The sequence below is a fragment of the Mchenga conophoros genome, linkage group LG6, assembly GCF_057382185.1.
Source record: "Mchenga conophoros isolate Kocher_MC1m ecotype Shallow Benthic linkage group LG6, M_conophoros_male_GT1.1, whole genome shotgun sequence".
NCBI lineage: Eukaryota > Metazoa > Chordata > Actinopteri > Cichliformes > Cichlidae > Mchenga > Mchenga conophoros.
In genome coordinates this window covers 40,025,633-40,041,701 of record NC_140531.1, presented here as the reverse complement: position 1 = coordinate 40,041,701, position 16,069 = coordinate 40,025,633, and the positions used below count along the sequence as shown (strand labels likewise).

Below are 16,069 nucleotides of genomic sequence, written 5' to 3'. Positions count from 1 at the left end.
GCCTCGGGGTTTTGTGTCTAGATAGAATAAAGTGTGTGATTGGGTGAACGAGGCTTGAGGCTTTGAGTGCTCAGTTAAAGTAGAAAAGCACTTTATATGGCTTAATGTAGCTGTCCTCTTCCCTGCATATGAAGTTAATCACCATCTCTCCAATCTTATCCACATTCAGAACATTCCAGACCAAAATCATCCTCTGCTCTGTCTTCCTCCTCTTCCTGCGCATTACTAACACATCTAACCACTGTAGAACTTTCATCAGAGTATTTCTGATGATGGCATGATGAGAAGTTGTTCTGAAGCTGTGTAAGGTAAAAAGAAATGGAGACAGCACAGTGCCCTGTGGAGTTCCTGTACTGCAGATCAGCGCCCAGTCTCACATGTTGGAAAAGCCTCCTGTCCTTGTGGCTGCAGAACTGAATCAGGAAATCAGAGGATTGTTTTTGCCTGATGTGTTGGCTGACCAGTCACCTTGATCTCACAACAAAAAGGAATGACTTAAAGGTCCTCTCAGAAACCATACATCATCCTCTTCTACATACTGTGCTTTCACAGTATGCCAGTACGTACCCCACAATTATGTACTTATGTATACAGTGCCTCTCTGTGCCTCTGTTGTCTTGTATTTTCTGTGTAATTGAAGAAAATAAAGAAAAACATTTTTTAAAAAGACAATTAAATGTGAATTTTCTTACTTTTTGACGATAATTTCTTGTGTTTAAATGTTATCAATAAAGTTGCGTTAAAAAGTAGCCGAACCCACTTCTTCATCCCCGGGGGGAGATTAGAAAAACAAACCTCCTGGAATTCAGTCAGTGCCTGTTTTTTAAAATGCTGTCCGACTGTATTTAACATTTTGTGAATGTTTTTAGGAAACGTACTTACTGCTAAACATATTTTGAGCAGTTTTCCCTGGTTTAATTTACCCAAGGGAGTGTGTGTTTCCTGATTTGCAATGAAAGTGGAGTCATCCAGCGGAAATGGTAATTTTACGTTAGCTCGTTAGCCCACCGCGAATGCTGCTAAGTAGGTTAATCAAAAGCAGGGGCAAAGCTTTAATTCCTGCTGATTTAACTGCACTTTAGGACGAGAAAGTTTTCACAGACGCAGCGATTTTAGCTGGAAATACTATCCCGTCGATGATACAGTTGTAAGTTTGATATTTCTCCTTTTGCTAAAGCCAACTGAAGCTATTCCGTGGCCTGCTAACAGGCAGCTGCTGCAGCGAACGCTAACGTTCAACGCTGTTAACGTTAGCTCGGTCACGGCATACCGAAAGCTCCATTAAGCCAACTATCTAAGCTCTGGGATGCCTGAGCGTCCTTTCAGAGAATTCTACAGCAGGTGCTTTTACACGTAGTTTCTATTTAAAGACACACCCGCGCCTATACTGTTGGTTTGTGACTCCTGCTGTTTGTTCATATTTTAAAAAATTTTTATTTTATGTTTTGCTGGATATTTTTGTAGACGCATTGTGACCTACATTTGCTTGTTTCTTTCAATCCTGTTGTGATTATCAAGCATTTATGATCTAGGGGGGAATGTTTGTCAGTGTGATCTCTGAATGTAAACCGTAGTAGCATTGAACAGTGAGCTGGCCTGTTTTACCACCTCATAGGCCAGCTCTGCAGGCAGCATATGAGGCTATCTTCAGTTTAACCCCGACTTAGAAGAATTGCGAGGGTAGTTATTACCAGAACGCTATTAATGGTTTAGCATGAATGTGGCTTTCTTCTAACCTGACTCGATCACCATGGTAACTGATGCTAAACATTTAACCTGAGGAGTATACATGCGTCTGTCACATAACTGGCACAGAGACACACAGTTTAGAATCACAAATTTTTGGAGCCAATTTCTTTGGAGTACCGCCACAGGCACAGAACAACTGTAGAAATCCTGACATATTCCAAGTGGAGAGCACTTTGTTTGCCTTGTTAATACAAGATAAGTGGTTGTGTTTATTTGAAGTCGGACATTATTCAAGTTTATCCTCTTTTTGTATCACTCAGGTCTGAGGATGTACTCAAACAGATCTGAACACAGTTCCAGGCGGCAGTACAGCGAGAGAAGTTCACGGCAACGGGATGAATATGACAACAGATGGGAGAAAAGGCGTGACCCTCCCAGAGACATGCCACGGGAGTCGTATCATAAATATGGTGGGGATGGACGCAGCAGCACAGAGAGGAAAAGAAGTAGGGAGTACAGTGAGTCTCCGAAGAGGCTGTACAGCAAAGATACACTGAACAGGGACCGGAGCAGGAAGAGCCCGGCGAGGAGACGCATGTCTTCACCAGTGCGGGACCCCTCTGACAACAAAAAGCAGAGGTTTGCAGATGACGACGAGCGGGATTACAGGTACAGGCGTGAGGCTCAGGAGAAAACGTACAGGCCTTCACCGGACAGTTTTTCACGGTCGCATCTAACCAGGAATGTTGAAGATGCGTCACCACAAAATGAGGATTTCAAGTACAGGAAAACACCTCAGGACTCCAGGCACAGGCCTCTGCATGAGGAGTTCCCATACAGGCAGCTAAATGAGTTAACATACAGACGACTGTCAGGGTCTTACAAAGATGGAGATGAATATGAGAGGGGCCGGGATCCATCACAAGAGAGGGCACGATCACAGGAGAGGGTAAGTTTACATGATTGCTTAATGAGGGTTGGACAGGTTTCAATTGTGTGTTTGCATCAGTTTGAATAGTGTTTTAATTCCAAGTAATCATTTTGTGGTTTGATTAAAAATATTTATCCATGTCAAACAGAGTTATGTCAATCCCAGAGAGAGGACGGACAGTCCTCTCACTTCTGTATATGATGAGGATTATCGCCAAGCTGGAACAAGATATCCATTGAATGGTTCGAGCCGACAGGTGGGTTTGACGTTACACATGTTGATAAATCTTTATCACTTCAGACATTATGCCTTGTAATTCCACTTGTCTCTGGCCGCCAGATCAGAGCTTTACTGGCCCCTTGTGTGGTTTTACTGATTTGTAATAAAAGAAGCAAATATTCATTACATCATACGCTGCTGGGTAGCCGAATAACAACAACAATAATAATTAATACATGCATAATAAGACAGGTTTTATTACTGCAGTGTGGTAAATGCTGAGTGTATTTACCACACTGCATTCACTCCTGCATGTATCTGAGGGAGGAGGAGGAGGACCGGTGCTCCTCAGCCTGCAGTTTGGCTAATTGCAGAGAGTGTTTATTGTATTCTTGCATTATCCCAAATACTTCTTGAATATTTCTTGAATACTTCTACTGCATGAAACGTTACACTCATGCTGTAGCCACCTTGCTGTAGATTGGCACCTTCTCAGAAGTGTAACTCGAGTTGATAGGCCTATTTATTAGTAATAGCTTGGCACTTCACTTCAGCACACGTGTATTTCTTATTCTTTATGAACTTGTGAAATTTCTGACATGATGCAGAAATAGAAGTCTACCGAGCCAAACGCTTTTAACATTTTAATTTTGTCTGCATTTACAACATCTACAACACATGCAGCACAAAACACACAGTAAAAACACCACCATGAATATCAGTATATCTGGGCTCTGATCCCATAGCCCTGTTCACCTGTAACCTGACATAAATGAAATGACCACTCTAACGGTTTATCAATATGAGTGTGACAACAAAACGGGATGCACATCAAAACTGGCCTCAAAGCAGACAGAATATTGATTAACACAATAAACGGCTACAAGAAGAAAACAAGGTGTAATAGGCTGTAATTGTATTTCACTTGCTCATTATTCTGCAGTAGCTTTACAAATCCGCTCTCAGATGTCACGTACACTGCTGTTTCGTGTTTGATTTGCTTTCAGAAGTGTCTCAGAAAATTGTGTGAAAATGTTTAACTTTCCAGAGATTTGTTTGACTCTTATACCTGTGACGTTTGTGTGCTTCCCATCAGTCTTTTGAGAGTGATGCACCCAGTCGAAGTGCAGCTGTTTCTGAGCAGAAGTCAACCAAAGGCTTCCAGCGTTTCCTCGACGTGCTAAACAAGGGCGTGAATGTCGACGTTCTCACTAAGATTGTGACTCAGACCTCGGATGACGACGATCAACCCGTTTCTCAAACCTTATTACCGAGCCCTGCTGATCATCTGTGGTCTCCAACTCACAATGCTGGGAGGAATCAAGGAAGCCACCAGGATAACAGCTACTGGAGTGAAAGCGAAAGGTCCCGCAGACCAGTTTCCCCGCAGACTCATCGAAGGTCCATCAGCCCAAAACGGTGCCCACTCTCTGATGAAAAGCCCCTTCAGGGGAATGATGGCAGGGAAGCCTACTTCCGCAGCAGATCCAGGTCCCCCTTGGTGGTGGAAAGGGTGCCGCTGCCACCTGAGGATGAACACAAGCGTAGGCAAATGCAGGATGTGCTGCAGGCCATTGGCATGGATTTGGGATTTGAAGAGCTTGGCCAAATGTCTCATAGAATCCAGGAGCGGCTGTATGGGAAGAAGGATGGTGATTTGGCTCGTAAAGTTGTGAGGGAGAAGGGCACGGGGCGACCGATTTCCCCGAGACGTCAAAGTAGAGCATCATCATCATCAAGCAGATCTAGTTTTAGCCCCTTAAATCAGAATTATTACAGTAAAAAAGACTCGTACAGTGCAGAGAGGGATGTAACAGATGTGCATCAAGTATACAAATCTGCTGAGTATGACCAGAAGACGAGCAGCAGCACAGTACAGGACAGTAAGAACTGCGAAGGGAAATCTCAGGAGAGCGCTGCTGCATTACAACCATTTTCTCCTAATTCCTCATACCCTTCATCCAAACCTCCATCTGCTCCGGTGGTGCCGACGTACCCTCCGGTCAACTGCTCACCGATGCCATACCCACCTCCTGTGCCTCCACCAATGCCCCATGTTGGGCCGGGGGTTATTATGCCACCCTTCGTCCCGTACCCCGGCATCCCGCCTATGAACATGTATCCAACCATGCTCCCGCAAGCGAGCCACATGTTCCCGCATCACGTTAATCATCCACAGCCGCCGTATTTCAGCCAATCAAATGTAAGTGCAGTTCAGCCAGTGAACACAACGCAAAAATCCAAACCACTGACAAGGCCCCGCTGTTTGCAGGTTATTCAAACCAAAAAAAAGCCTAGATAAACGAGGCTGCGTAGGGTGGAAGTGAGACTTTGAAACTGACTGATGGAAACAGCTGGGCCTTCAGGGAGTCTCTTTTTAACCACAAAACACGCATTTGAAGCATCAGAGAACATCACAGTGAACATTTGCAAGCAATCAGTCCAGCAGCAACTAAGAGAACAACACAACGACATTATCAGCTACTGTATCGTGAGTTTGATGACAAACTGTAGGTGGTGCTGCAGCTCTTCTTGATTCTCGGTCTGCTCTCATACCCATCACACATTCACTAGTCTGCCACAACATTAAAACTGCCGACAGTGGAAGTAGCAACAGCTCGGGTCCTTGAATTCACACGGATGCTATTTTGACATTGTTACAGCTTTGATGCAGACCAGGCATTGGGCTGATGGCAGCAGCCTCCTCTTGTATGGCAGTGCAGCCCGTTATACTACAACAAGTTATTAAGCCAGCCTACGAAGCTGGACCACTGTAATTCTCAGAGGTTCACAGGACCCAAAGGATCCACTGCAGCGTCCGCTCGGAGTTCCTGCATGCATGCCTGGACTCCTCAGGCAGTATGAAGCAGGTGGTTTTAATGTTGTTTGGTTGGTGTAGCTTATAATAGCCCGGTCACTCTAGGAAAAAAACAAAACAAAAACAAATACTGAAAGTACAAAAATGTGTTATTTTGTTAACGTTTTACTAAAATTTGATGCATTTTATTTTTGTGGACATCATATTTGTCTTTATATAGGAGCCTTTATGTTCATTAATTAGTTCAAAGGCCAACCTACAACTACAAGACATGCTCTACACTTCTGTCTCTTTACATATTTTTCTTATTCTGTAAACATGCAGAAATTTGCTGTATAAATATTGAACTGGATAATATTAAACAAAAAAGCAAATACTTTGACTGTGTGCTGAGTTATTGAACGTGTACAGATTTACTGTGGCGCTGTTCTCGCCACAACTAACCTGAAAGGCTCTGTAATAGAAAATATGAATTTCCAATTTTGTTTTTAAACAATGATTTAATCAATGAATTTGACTGACGTTTTAAACCCAGAGCACATTTCCTTTACAGGAGAAAAAAGCCTTCGGCCAACGAGAGAGGCAAAACTGGTTTCAGCTGTTAACCTTCAGTTTAGTCCAACCACAAGCAGCAGATAGGAATACAAATGTTTTTTTAAAAGCTTTATAAAATCATGTTAAAATGTCTAAGGTAGGGGAAATTTATTTGAAATAATAATTTAGAATTATTTTGGTTAAAAGGTTTAAATTATAGAGGCTGTATAAGATGCTCTATAGATGCTTTATAAGCAATACTACTCAAAAATGAAATTACCGTTATAGCAGCCAAAACATGAAAAAGTACTTTGGTCAATAAAAGAAATGAATATAACAAATTAGCTCACAAAGTAACAAATTTTAATAAATAATGGCATTTTCAATATAAAATTAGAGCAGTAATATTGAATAAAGTATTTGGATATATTTCTAAAAATGTGATTTTTAAAATAGAGCCAAGACTCAACATGTAACTTTAAATAATAGTGAGGTGAAGTTAATCATAATAATAATAATGATGATGATAGCCTTATTTATGGAGAAAACAGTGTATACAAAATGCTTTGAAGCAAAATACTAACTTCAAACAGAAAAGATCAAATCAGAGCTTTTAGGCTCCAGACCCTCACGACCCTGAAGGAGGACAGTAGAGGATAAATGACTGAATGAATGAATGTGTGTATATAATGAAGGGAAATATACTGAGTGAAGAAAAAGGCATGTTGCAACTGCAATTTTTTCTCTAAGGTTTAATCTCAGGAATAATGGTTCAATACATCGTCATAGTTAAAAAATAAAAAAAATAAACTGATGTAGAGAGCATTTACAAACAGCTAAAAGGTGCGGAGTAGTTGTTAGTTTAAAACCATCTGAGGCTGGAGTCTGAAGGGCAATCTTTAAACAGCGATAGTGAAATGTTTTTGCTTCTAAATGCATTTATTTTTATAAATAGTTTTATTTGGTAAGTAAATTTATAAAATGATAATTCTTTGCAGCCCAGGAATCTTTTTTTTTTTTGGAGGGGGGGGGCGCTTACGACCACCTGACCTGTTTTTCTCCTGCAGTGTCAGTACTCTGTCCTGCAGGGGGCGCTGCTGTCACATTTCACTCACCTACACCACCGAAGCAATGTGATCAGTAATGGCCTCTTTCTGTTAACACCAAAAGCTCGTTTAGCTTTAACGGTTCCCTTTTTTCTACCGAAACGTCATTAATGTTGGAGTTTCACTGTTCTTGGTCCGAGTGGCTCTTAGCTTAAAAATGAAAAATCTTTCCACGATGTAAAAGAAGAAGCTCTCGTTTTCCACGGCAATAGTAGGTGACCAGTCTTTTTAGCAACGATGCTAAGTTGTGTAAACACCTTACAGTATGTTAGACCGACTGTCCACACGTTAACGAGTGTGATGTGACGGCTGCCGGGTTTGGTTGTTACTTGGTTACTTTGGTTGGGTCTGTGTTTGCTCATTAGGAGCGTTCATGTAAGCTAACGCTGAGAGTTTTGCTGTGAAACAAGCATAAAGACAACATGAAAGCTCGAAGCTGGTCCAAAATAGCCTTTGTGTCTTTGTGTTTACATTATGGGAGGATGTAATGGCTTCACAATATACATACACATCTATCTTTACCCATACTTGCTGCATATTTCTTACTTACTGTTTCTGCTTTAGACACTTGGAGAGACTGCAGAATGAATCAACGTGAGTGGAAAGATGCTGTCCACAGACTCCAGAGACTTCTGGAGCCAAGCCGCCACAGCATGGGGAATGCCTCCAGAGGTTACAGAGAGTGGGACACTTACCACGAACACTCGAGATATACTGTTCCTGAACCACATAGGAGTGATGTGAGGTGGAAAGAGCTCAGTTCTTCATCTCATCATGTTCATAGTAAAGTCCCAGAGGTGGAGGACCCGGACGGAGAGCCGCTGCCATACAGTGAAGAGGATGTAGAGCTAGCAAGAAACAAGCAGCTCCTCAGAGAGATGGAGGAGAGAATTATGCACAAGAAAGCTACACTCGCCACGAAAACGCGGTTTGTGGAGACACCACCAGGTGTTTCCGGTGACGAGCCTCCGGCTATGTGTGTAGGTCAAACTCTAAGAGACAGAGTGAAGGAGATTCTGATGCAGCGACAATACCTCAGCTATTTCTCAAAGGTGAGGAGCACTGAATAGACTCTCAGAGTAAAGTGTGTTTCTTTTTTTTTCACGACCCACCTGATCCCCTTAGAATCAGATGTTTTTGTTCTTTTTTTTGTTTTTGTTTATTTGGATAACAAAAAATATGACCTTCATATTATAAATACTTGAGATTTAGATGAAGTAGGGTACATAGGATTTTTGCCTTATTTTTTTTATACAGGGAATATCTACATGAGATTTTCAGTGCTGAAAAACACAGGGCCTAATATAAAATAAAAGAAATGAAACCTCATCACTTGTAGACTCGTACTGACTCACTGTCACAATTTCAAAAATCTCGTTCATGTGTAAAGCTTTCTTTTTCTATTATTCAGGTGCAGTCGGCCAGAGAGAGAAGGAGCTCCTCCTGCCCGAGCAAAGGCGGTGTGCTGCAGGAACAGCATCCTCTGAAGCTCAGAGTGAAGGTTCTAATGAAGAAGAGACACACTGTTGTACCACCTTACAGTGAACAGGTATGTGTCATGAAATCAATATCCTTAGTATCCTTATTTTCCTATTATATTGTTTTATGTACTTTAATAATGAAGTCTTGTAGAGCAAGGCCACTTTTGACTCACAAAGTGCTCAGCCAGACTGAAAAACAGGAAGTTTTAGTGCACAGATATATTAATAGATAAGACACAGAAAAGAGGAACTTTCCATATAAGCAATGTTTGAAACTGTGTGACGTGTAAAGTACCAAAATAAAACCTATATGAGGCACAGTTTATGATTCTAATGTTAGAGATCCTGCAGCTGGCGTTTGAGCTGTGCAGGGGTCTCTCTCTTCCGGAAGATTATTGAATAAAAAGAAATATAGATGTTTTAACACACTGAGTCGGTTTTCTCTGTTCTATCACGGGGACAAAAGAATCGGGGGTTAATATCGTGCCACACAAAGCCCTCACAGCTGAAGTGATTGGAACAAACATTTCGGATGGATGTAAATGTCCTGCATTTGTATAGCGCTTTACTTAGTCCCTAAGGACCCCAAAGCGCTTTACGCTACATTTAGTCATTCACCCATTCACACACTGGTGATGGCAGCTACATTGTAGCCACAGCTGCCCTGGGGCGCACTGACAGAGGCGAGGCTGCCGGACACTGGCGCCACCAGGCCCTCTGACCGCCACCAGGATGTGTGTGAATAACAGTGTTTTCCCCCAAATTACAATGTGTTTGTGGTGTTAGTGTTTGTTTGTGACGAAGGCGTTCAAGGTGCCTCTGTAACAGAGGAATAACCAGCTGCTGTTACTGTACAGTCCTTATGTTGTTGATCCAGCAGTTGACAGTCTTTCTGTTGTGTCATGGCAATGAAGTAGTAAATGCTAATGTTATCTTTTGTCTTAACATTATTAATGTGCTATAAAACGCTGAAATATGGCCATTATCTTTTGAGTGGCTGATGATTTGGAAGTGCTGAGAACAATTTCAGACGTGTTTACCTGAGACCTGGATCATGGCAGCATGTAATTATCCTTTTTATGACAGCATCTGAGCTTCTCACCACGAATCTGCTGGTTCAACAGTAAAGTGAATTTCTGACCTTTCTCAGGGCCCTGACGTTGCGTGGCCTCTTTCCAGCCCAAGCGTTACATCACCGGCTAAGAGAGAGGACGTCATCAACAAGGGTTTCGAGTGCTTCCTCAGCGTGCTCAACAAAGGAGTCGACATCAACTTGCTCAAACCTGAGGATGACTGTGGCGAGGTTGTACAGTTGATGCTTTTCTGCTTTTTCTTTGTATTTCAACCACACCATACCTCCACTTACATGCAGTATTATATGAATGAATCATAAAATAAGAAGAAGCTTTGATCAACATGAGAATGCTTTACTTTTCTACTCTTCTCTGAGTAATGACACAGTAATCTCTTTTTTTCCTTCTCAGGTCCCTGGTGTGTCACTGCCACCTCTCGGCCGAAGCATTTCTTCACCAGCAAAGGATGAAAATAATGTCAACAAGGGTTTTGAGCGCTTCCTCAGCATCCTCAACAAAGGCGTGGACATCGAAAAGTTTAACAAGATTATGAGCAATGATAGAGAGGATCTTCCTTTAGGTGAGGAGCCCCTGAACATTCAGATCCCTGACATGGAGAGCAAATCAGATCCACCCTTTAGGACTGAGAAGCAACAGCTGAATAGTGGAGCTTCGCTGCTGGGCCTCAGACAGCCCAGTGAAAGTATACTCAGCATGGACAATGACATTGAGCCGAGCCCCACCCAGAGAAAGGAAAGCCAACGGTTGTTTAGTGGTGCCTCACTGCAAGGTCTCAGCCCACCCAGTGAAAACCAGTGCTCAAACAGTAGAGCCATTCTGTTACTCAGCCAGGCCAGTGAGAGCCAGTGGTCGAAGACTGAAGCCTCGTTGAAAGGCTTCAGCCATCCCAGCAAGAGTATTGGCAGCGGTGCCTCACAGCCAGTACTCAGCAAAACCAGTGACAGTGAGCGGGCAGGCAGTGGAGCCCTGCTGACAGACTTCAACCACGCCAGTGAAAGCCAACAGTTAAATACCGGAGCCTCACTGTCAGGCTTCAGCCTACCTAGCGAGAACCAGCACTCAAAAACTAGACCCATTCTTCTAAGCCACGGATGGGAAAGTGAGAGCCATCGATCGAAGAGTGGATCCTCACTGAAGGATCTCAGTCAGAAAAATGAGAGTCTACTCAGTACAGCCAATGAAGGTGAACCGGGCCTCAACCAGTCAAAGGAAAGCCAACGATTAAATACTGGAGCCTCGCTGAGGGGCCTCAGCCAGTCCAGTGAAGGTACTGGCAGTGGTGCTCCACAGCCTGGACTCAACAAAGCCAAAGACAGTGTGCGGTCAGACAGTGGAGTCCGGCTGACGGGCCTCAGCCAAGCCAATGAAAGCCAACAGTTAAATACTGGAGCCACATCACCCAGTGAGAACCAACTCTCAAACACTAAGCCCATTAGGCTGAACCTCAACTGGGCAAGCAAGAGCCAGTCGTTGAAAAGTGGACCCTTGCTGAAGGGTCTCAACCAGGACAGTAAGAGCCAGCATTTAAAGAGTGGTGCCCTAATTCCCGGGCTCGGTGATGACAGTGACAGCGAGTCAAATGGTAGAAACCTGCTGGCAGGCCTCAACAAGACCAACAGTAGAGAGAAAAAGACTGACTCATCTACTCGAGAGAGGCTCTTCTTACCTGGTGAGGAGGAGGAGAAGAAGAAGAAGAGCAAAAGAGACCACAGTTTGGGCTCTAGTAATCGATTAAAGTCTCCGGTGGCACTGAAGAAGAAGGAGGAGGAAGAAACCTCATCGGTGAGTGAGCAGCATGAACAGCTGCAGAGCATTCTTAAAACTCTGGGATGGAACCTGGACGTGGACGAGCTGAGCAAACTGGCAAACCGCACTCAGGAGAGGCTGTGCGGGAGAAAAAACGAACGTGTGAACAGCAAAGAGGAGCACGAGAGCCGCCAGAAGCACTCTCGTGACCGAGATCGCAGGAAGTCCTCATCAGGCTCTCCTCTGCGGAGCAGCAAAACAGACCAGAGTCAGGAGAGAATGCATGGGAGCAAGAGCGAAGGGAGGGTGAGGAAGAGTGAAGGGAGGAGGAGGACTGAGAGCAGAGGGGAGGACGAGACACAGCAGAGGCGCTCTCTTAGAGATCACAGAAATTCCTCGTCCTCATCTTCCTCCAGGTCAACCTCTAGAAGCTCTAGCCCGAGCCCCTCATGCCGTCGACGCTCTCGCAGCAGAGATTTGAAACGGAGGCGGAAGGCCGAACGAAGCCGCTCGCGAGAAAGAAGCAGAGAGAGACTGAAACACAGAGATCGATGGAACAGCAGAGAAACACTGAGGGACAGAGAGCGAAAAGACTCAAAACATTTTTCTGCTTATCCATATTCACAAAATCCCGTGTTTCCTCATCCTGCTGCTTCTCCATATCCAGACTACATTTTGTCTCAGTACTCGCATTTTGCTCTTAGCCAGAGTGGCCACTACAGCGGTGCTACAAATCCTTACTGGTCATACAATCAGTACAACACTCCTCCCTCTCTTTCTGCCAGCAGCCAACCTTACCCGCACTTTCCTGGCTCTGTAGTGGCACCTAACATGGCTTTCCCTGATCCCAGCCTTCTTACAAACAGTGCCTCATTTCCAAACCCGGACCTGTCTGTGAGCGAAGGCCAAGATGGGTCAGCCTCTGTTTCTCGCTGCCTGAGAGTCATCAATACCGAGCAGGCATCCTCTCAGAGCCTCACAGGTGGACACAACTGGAGACGGGGTCGCAAAAAACTTATGGGAGATTTCAGGAATCCCAAAAGTATTTTAGAGAAACACAATAATGCATTGAAGACACCACTGGCACCACAGGACTCAAAGGTATGCACCAAGACTGTGGGTAATGACCCCTGCACTGAGGAGTTAAAAGAGGAGAAGCCGCAGCTAACAGAGGAGGAAATAAAGGCGAACCTGAGGAAAAAGGTTGGTGTTCAGTCGGTTTGGCCAGCTCTTGAGGCCATGCCATGCTAAGAGGTTAGGTTGTGCCATTATTTGCCTTGCTTGTTGTTGTTGATAATGAAATGTAGTGACTCAGAGGACACTGAGCACAATTACTTCAGTATATTTAATGAAGCCATGCATGCTGTTACCTTCATCCAGTGAACATTTTCAGTTAGAAGGGGTTCAAATTTGTTTTCTTTTTTTAAAATATATTTTTGACCCTCATAACTTCTTAAGTGCAGGAGATATCAGCATGAAATTCTTAATCCCAGTGTGAGAATCAGTATCTTGGATGTGTCAGATTCTCACTGATGTGATATCTGTGGCATAGAGGAACAGAGTATTGGTACCATGGATGCTTTGTCTGCTTTATCAGCCCTAAAAATTTCATGTGTTTTATCTCCTGTACTTATGAATGTATTTTACATAATAAAATGCTCCATATATACTTTAAGATTCTTCTAAATCAGAAACGTTTAGTAGTACGATGGTAAAATTTAGCCCAACTTTATTAAATTTTGTTATGCAAAAAATGAAAAAAGATCTAATTCTGGGGATGGATTATTACTTTATTTTTTTCTTTACTAAAACTAAAACTGTAGGAAGCTCAAAGTATTTCTTTGATGTGTGTTTTTGGTCTGAGGATCAACTTCAGCAGAATTCCCAGTACTCAGTCTGAGACACTTAAGATGTGTCAATATGTATTTTAAGCATAAGCAGACGCTGTCACACGTCACTAAAATCATTTCCATTTTTAGAATTTTAAACATTTGAGGACATGACTGATGCCCTGCATCTGTAACAGTTGTCAATCATGTCATTTAAAACCTTAGATATACTTTTCTGAGTATCATTACTTCATCTGAATCTCAGTTTCATAATCCTGATCTCAGTCTGTCGTTATGTTTTACATTATCGCTGCTATAATCTGGAATTGTTTCCCTGCTTTATGCTCCGAGTTTCCTGTTGTGACAGCCGTCATCATCGTGTCATCATAAATCGTTTTTCTCTTTGGTTATTTTTCTAGCTTGAAGCTTTTAACCAGAAGGTAAAGAACACGAGCCAGATGCCTCAGTCCAAAGTCATGCAGCCGGCAAACTCCCTGATCTCTGAGATAGACTGAACGAAGTAAGTATATTCAAAGGAAAATTAAAGGATAATTCCACTTCAGCCTGGCACGTTTCCTATGATTCATAGTTAAAAGGTTATTCTGGTTCTGCAGGTTACAGTTCTCCATCTTTGTTTTTGAGCACTGGCTGAACAATCACGCACAGCTCGTGCAGCGTGACTGTAATATTAAAGCCTGAACCATGAAATCATTTCAGAAATGTAAATTTGTTGAAATTGGAATGTTTGTTGAACCTTCTGTCTGTAAAAAAAATCAACTTTTGTTACAGCCGGCATATTTTTGCAGGTTATTGCTCTCAGTAGCGTTGCATGTCCCAGTGCGGCTCCAGTTCTTCCTTTGGAGAGAACCAGCTCACTTTTCCAAAGGTTTACGTGCTGATGGTTACGTGCAGTTCTTTGCAGAACTGGGGTTCAATTTTTTTTTTAATGAAATCTGTTGGCAGCAAGTGCTGATTTCATGCAGCAGAGCCACTATCAGCAGTGGTTTCAGCATTAGCACAGCTTCAGTGAAAAAGAGCTGCATGTCTTTAAGTCCTGAAAAATTCTTGTTGAATTTACATTTTTCTTTAACTGCTTGCTGATGTAAATGTGTTTGATCCTGTCTGCTAACTATTTTTCCCCCTTTTTCCAGGCGTCTGTGTCCGGTGAAGATTTTTATTTTTTCAGCCTTGTTCACATGTAACGTTTAATTCTTCCTCTACATTTGTCCCTGACCTCCAACGCCTTTCTGTCATCTGAAATAGATTTTTGCACAGTTCATTATTGGTCTGCTTTCATGTTTTAGCTCTGTGCTTCTGTGAATGTCACCAGTTTTGTTTAATGTTGATTACAAGAACTATTTTTTGTAATGTAGTTTGTTAATGAGAAATGTATATTTTCATCGTTAAAAATGTTTCAGCCTGTACAGTTTCCAGTTTTACATTCACTCTGTCACACTAATAAAGAAATCTTACAAAAACAGGCGTGCATGTTGATGACCCATAACTAACTGTACATTTACACAATATGGACAAAACCACTGGGCCACATAGTAAGAACATTTCATTTATATAGCACCCTTCAAGACAAGAATCACTTGCCAGCTTCACAAGAAAGCATAAAGAAAAGTGTTAGCTAAATGCAAGTCTAAAAAAACAAAAACGTTTTTATTTGTTTCTTAAAAGAACAAATAAAAACGTCCACTGAGTCCACAGACCTACAGCAGCTGCACAAACACACTGAGACATACAGAGGAGGGTTGGACCTCTGCGGTTAGTTGGCAAGGTGTTGGTGACTCTGGCTGTGTCCCAATTCAGGGTCTGCACGCTTGAAGTACGCATTTCAAGTGCGGTTACGTCACCGCCACGCGACGACGGCTGTCCCAATTCGAAGTGTGCTTCAAATGCATACTCCAAATGCGCCGTCGATTTCCCCAAATATCAAGCGTGGTCCGGTCCACGCTTCGTGGTCCCATATATCCCACAATTCACAGCGCGGCGGTGGGTGTGGATAATTTTGCCGCAAACAAAACATTTTTCTCCTTCATTTCTGTCAAACAAAGCTGTATGTAACGTGTCTCGCGGTTAGTATCATGGTTGCTAGGCAACCTGAACAGCGCGACGAAGCGTCCCATTTCACAAGCCTCTCACTTCCGCACTTCTCGTACTTATAGTACGCACCGTACGTAGTACGCGTAGTGCGCGTACTTCAAGCGTGCAGACCCTGAATTGGGACACAGCCTCTGACTCCTCTCTGTAGCTTCACATGGTCTGACAGCTTGTGGCTGAGTTCCTAAATAACATAAATTACAGCTGATGGTGGAAGGATCCTCAGGCTTTTTATGTAGCGCCACCTTCTGGTCTGTTTTTCCCATTATGTTGAACATGTCTTTCATAAAGGAAGTAACCTGAGTCGTGTTCATGTTCGGGGAAGGTTTGAAACTTGAGTTACTTGGGAACTGGTTAACAAGTGGCCTGAGATGAAGAAAACATCACAAAATTCCAAGTCACCCACATTTTAAATAAAATTTAGAATACCGTTATAATCACAGCATTGTCGTGTTTGACCTGAAGTGTTTCAGCACACAAGACTTTATCAGCAAATTAAACAGATAAGATGAAAAC

The 16,069-nt window shown here is 42.9% G+C and overlaps 1 protein-coding gene across 5 annotated transcripts; it reads left to right on the top strand.

Moving 5' to 3' along the window:
- Positions 1–799: 799 nt before the first annotated feature.
- On the top strand, positions 800–14,925 carry LOC146573305 (uncharacterized). 5 transcript variants are annotated; one of them, XM_085278029.1, is made up of 8 exons: positions 2,619–2,638; positions 2,769–2,876; positions 7,862–8,349; positions 8,709–8,846; positions 9,929–10,081; positions 10,263–12,821; positions 13,867–13,967; positions 14,599–14,925. In XM_085278029.1, the coding sequence occupies exons 3-7, from the start codon at positions 7,882–7,884 to the stop codon at positions 13,960–13,962; spliced, it is 3,414 nt and encodes a 1,137-aa protein (XP_085134155.1). In that variant the 5' UTR covers positions 2,619–2,638; positions 2,769–2,876; positions 7,862–7,881; the 3' UTR covers positions 13,963–13,967; positions 14,599–14,925. The 5 variants fall into 5 exon arrangements, with proteins under 5 accessions (XP_085134156.1, XP_085134157.1, XP_085134158.1 ...); XM_085278028.1 differs by lacking the exons at positions 2,619–2,638; positions 2,769–2,876 and adding an exon at positions 6,760–7,508; XM_085278030.1 differs by lacking the exons at positions 7,862–8,349; positions 8,709–8,846; positions 9,929–10,081; ... (1 more) ...; positions 13,867–13,967; positions 14,599–14,925 and adding exons at positions 800–980; positions 3,936–6,039 and having other exon boundaries at positions 2,010–2,638.
- The last annotated feature ends 1,144 nt before the right edge of the window (positions 14,926–16,069 follow it).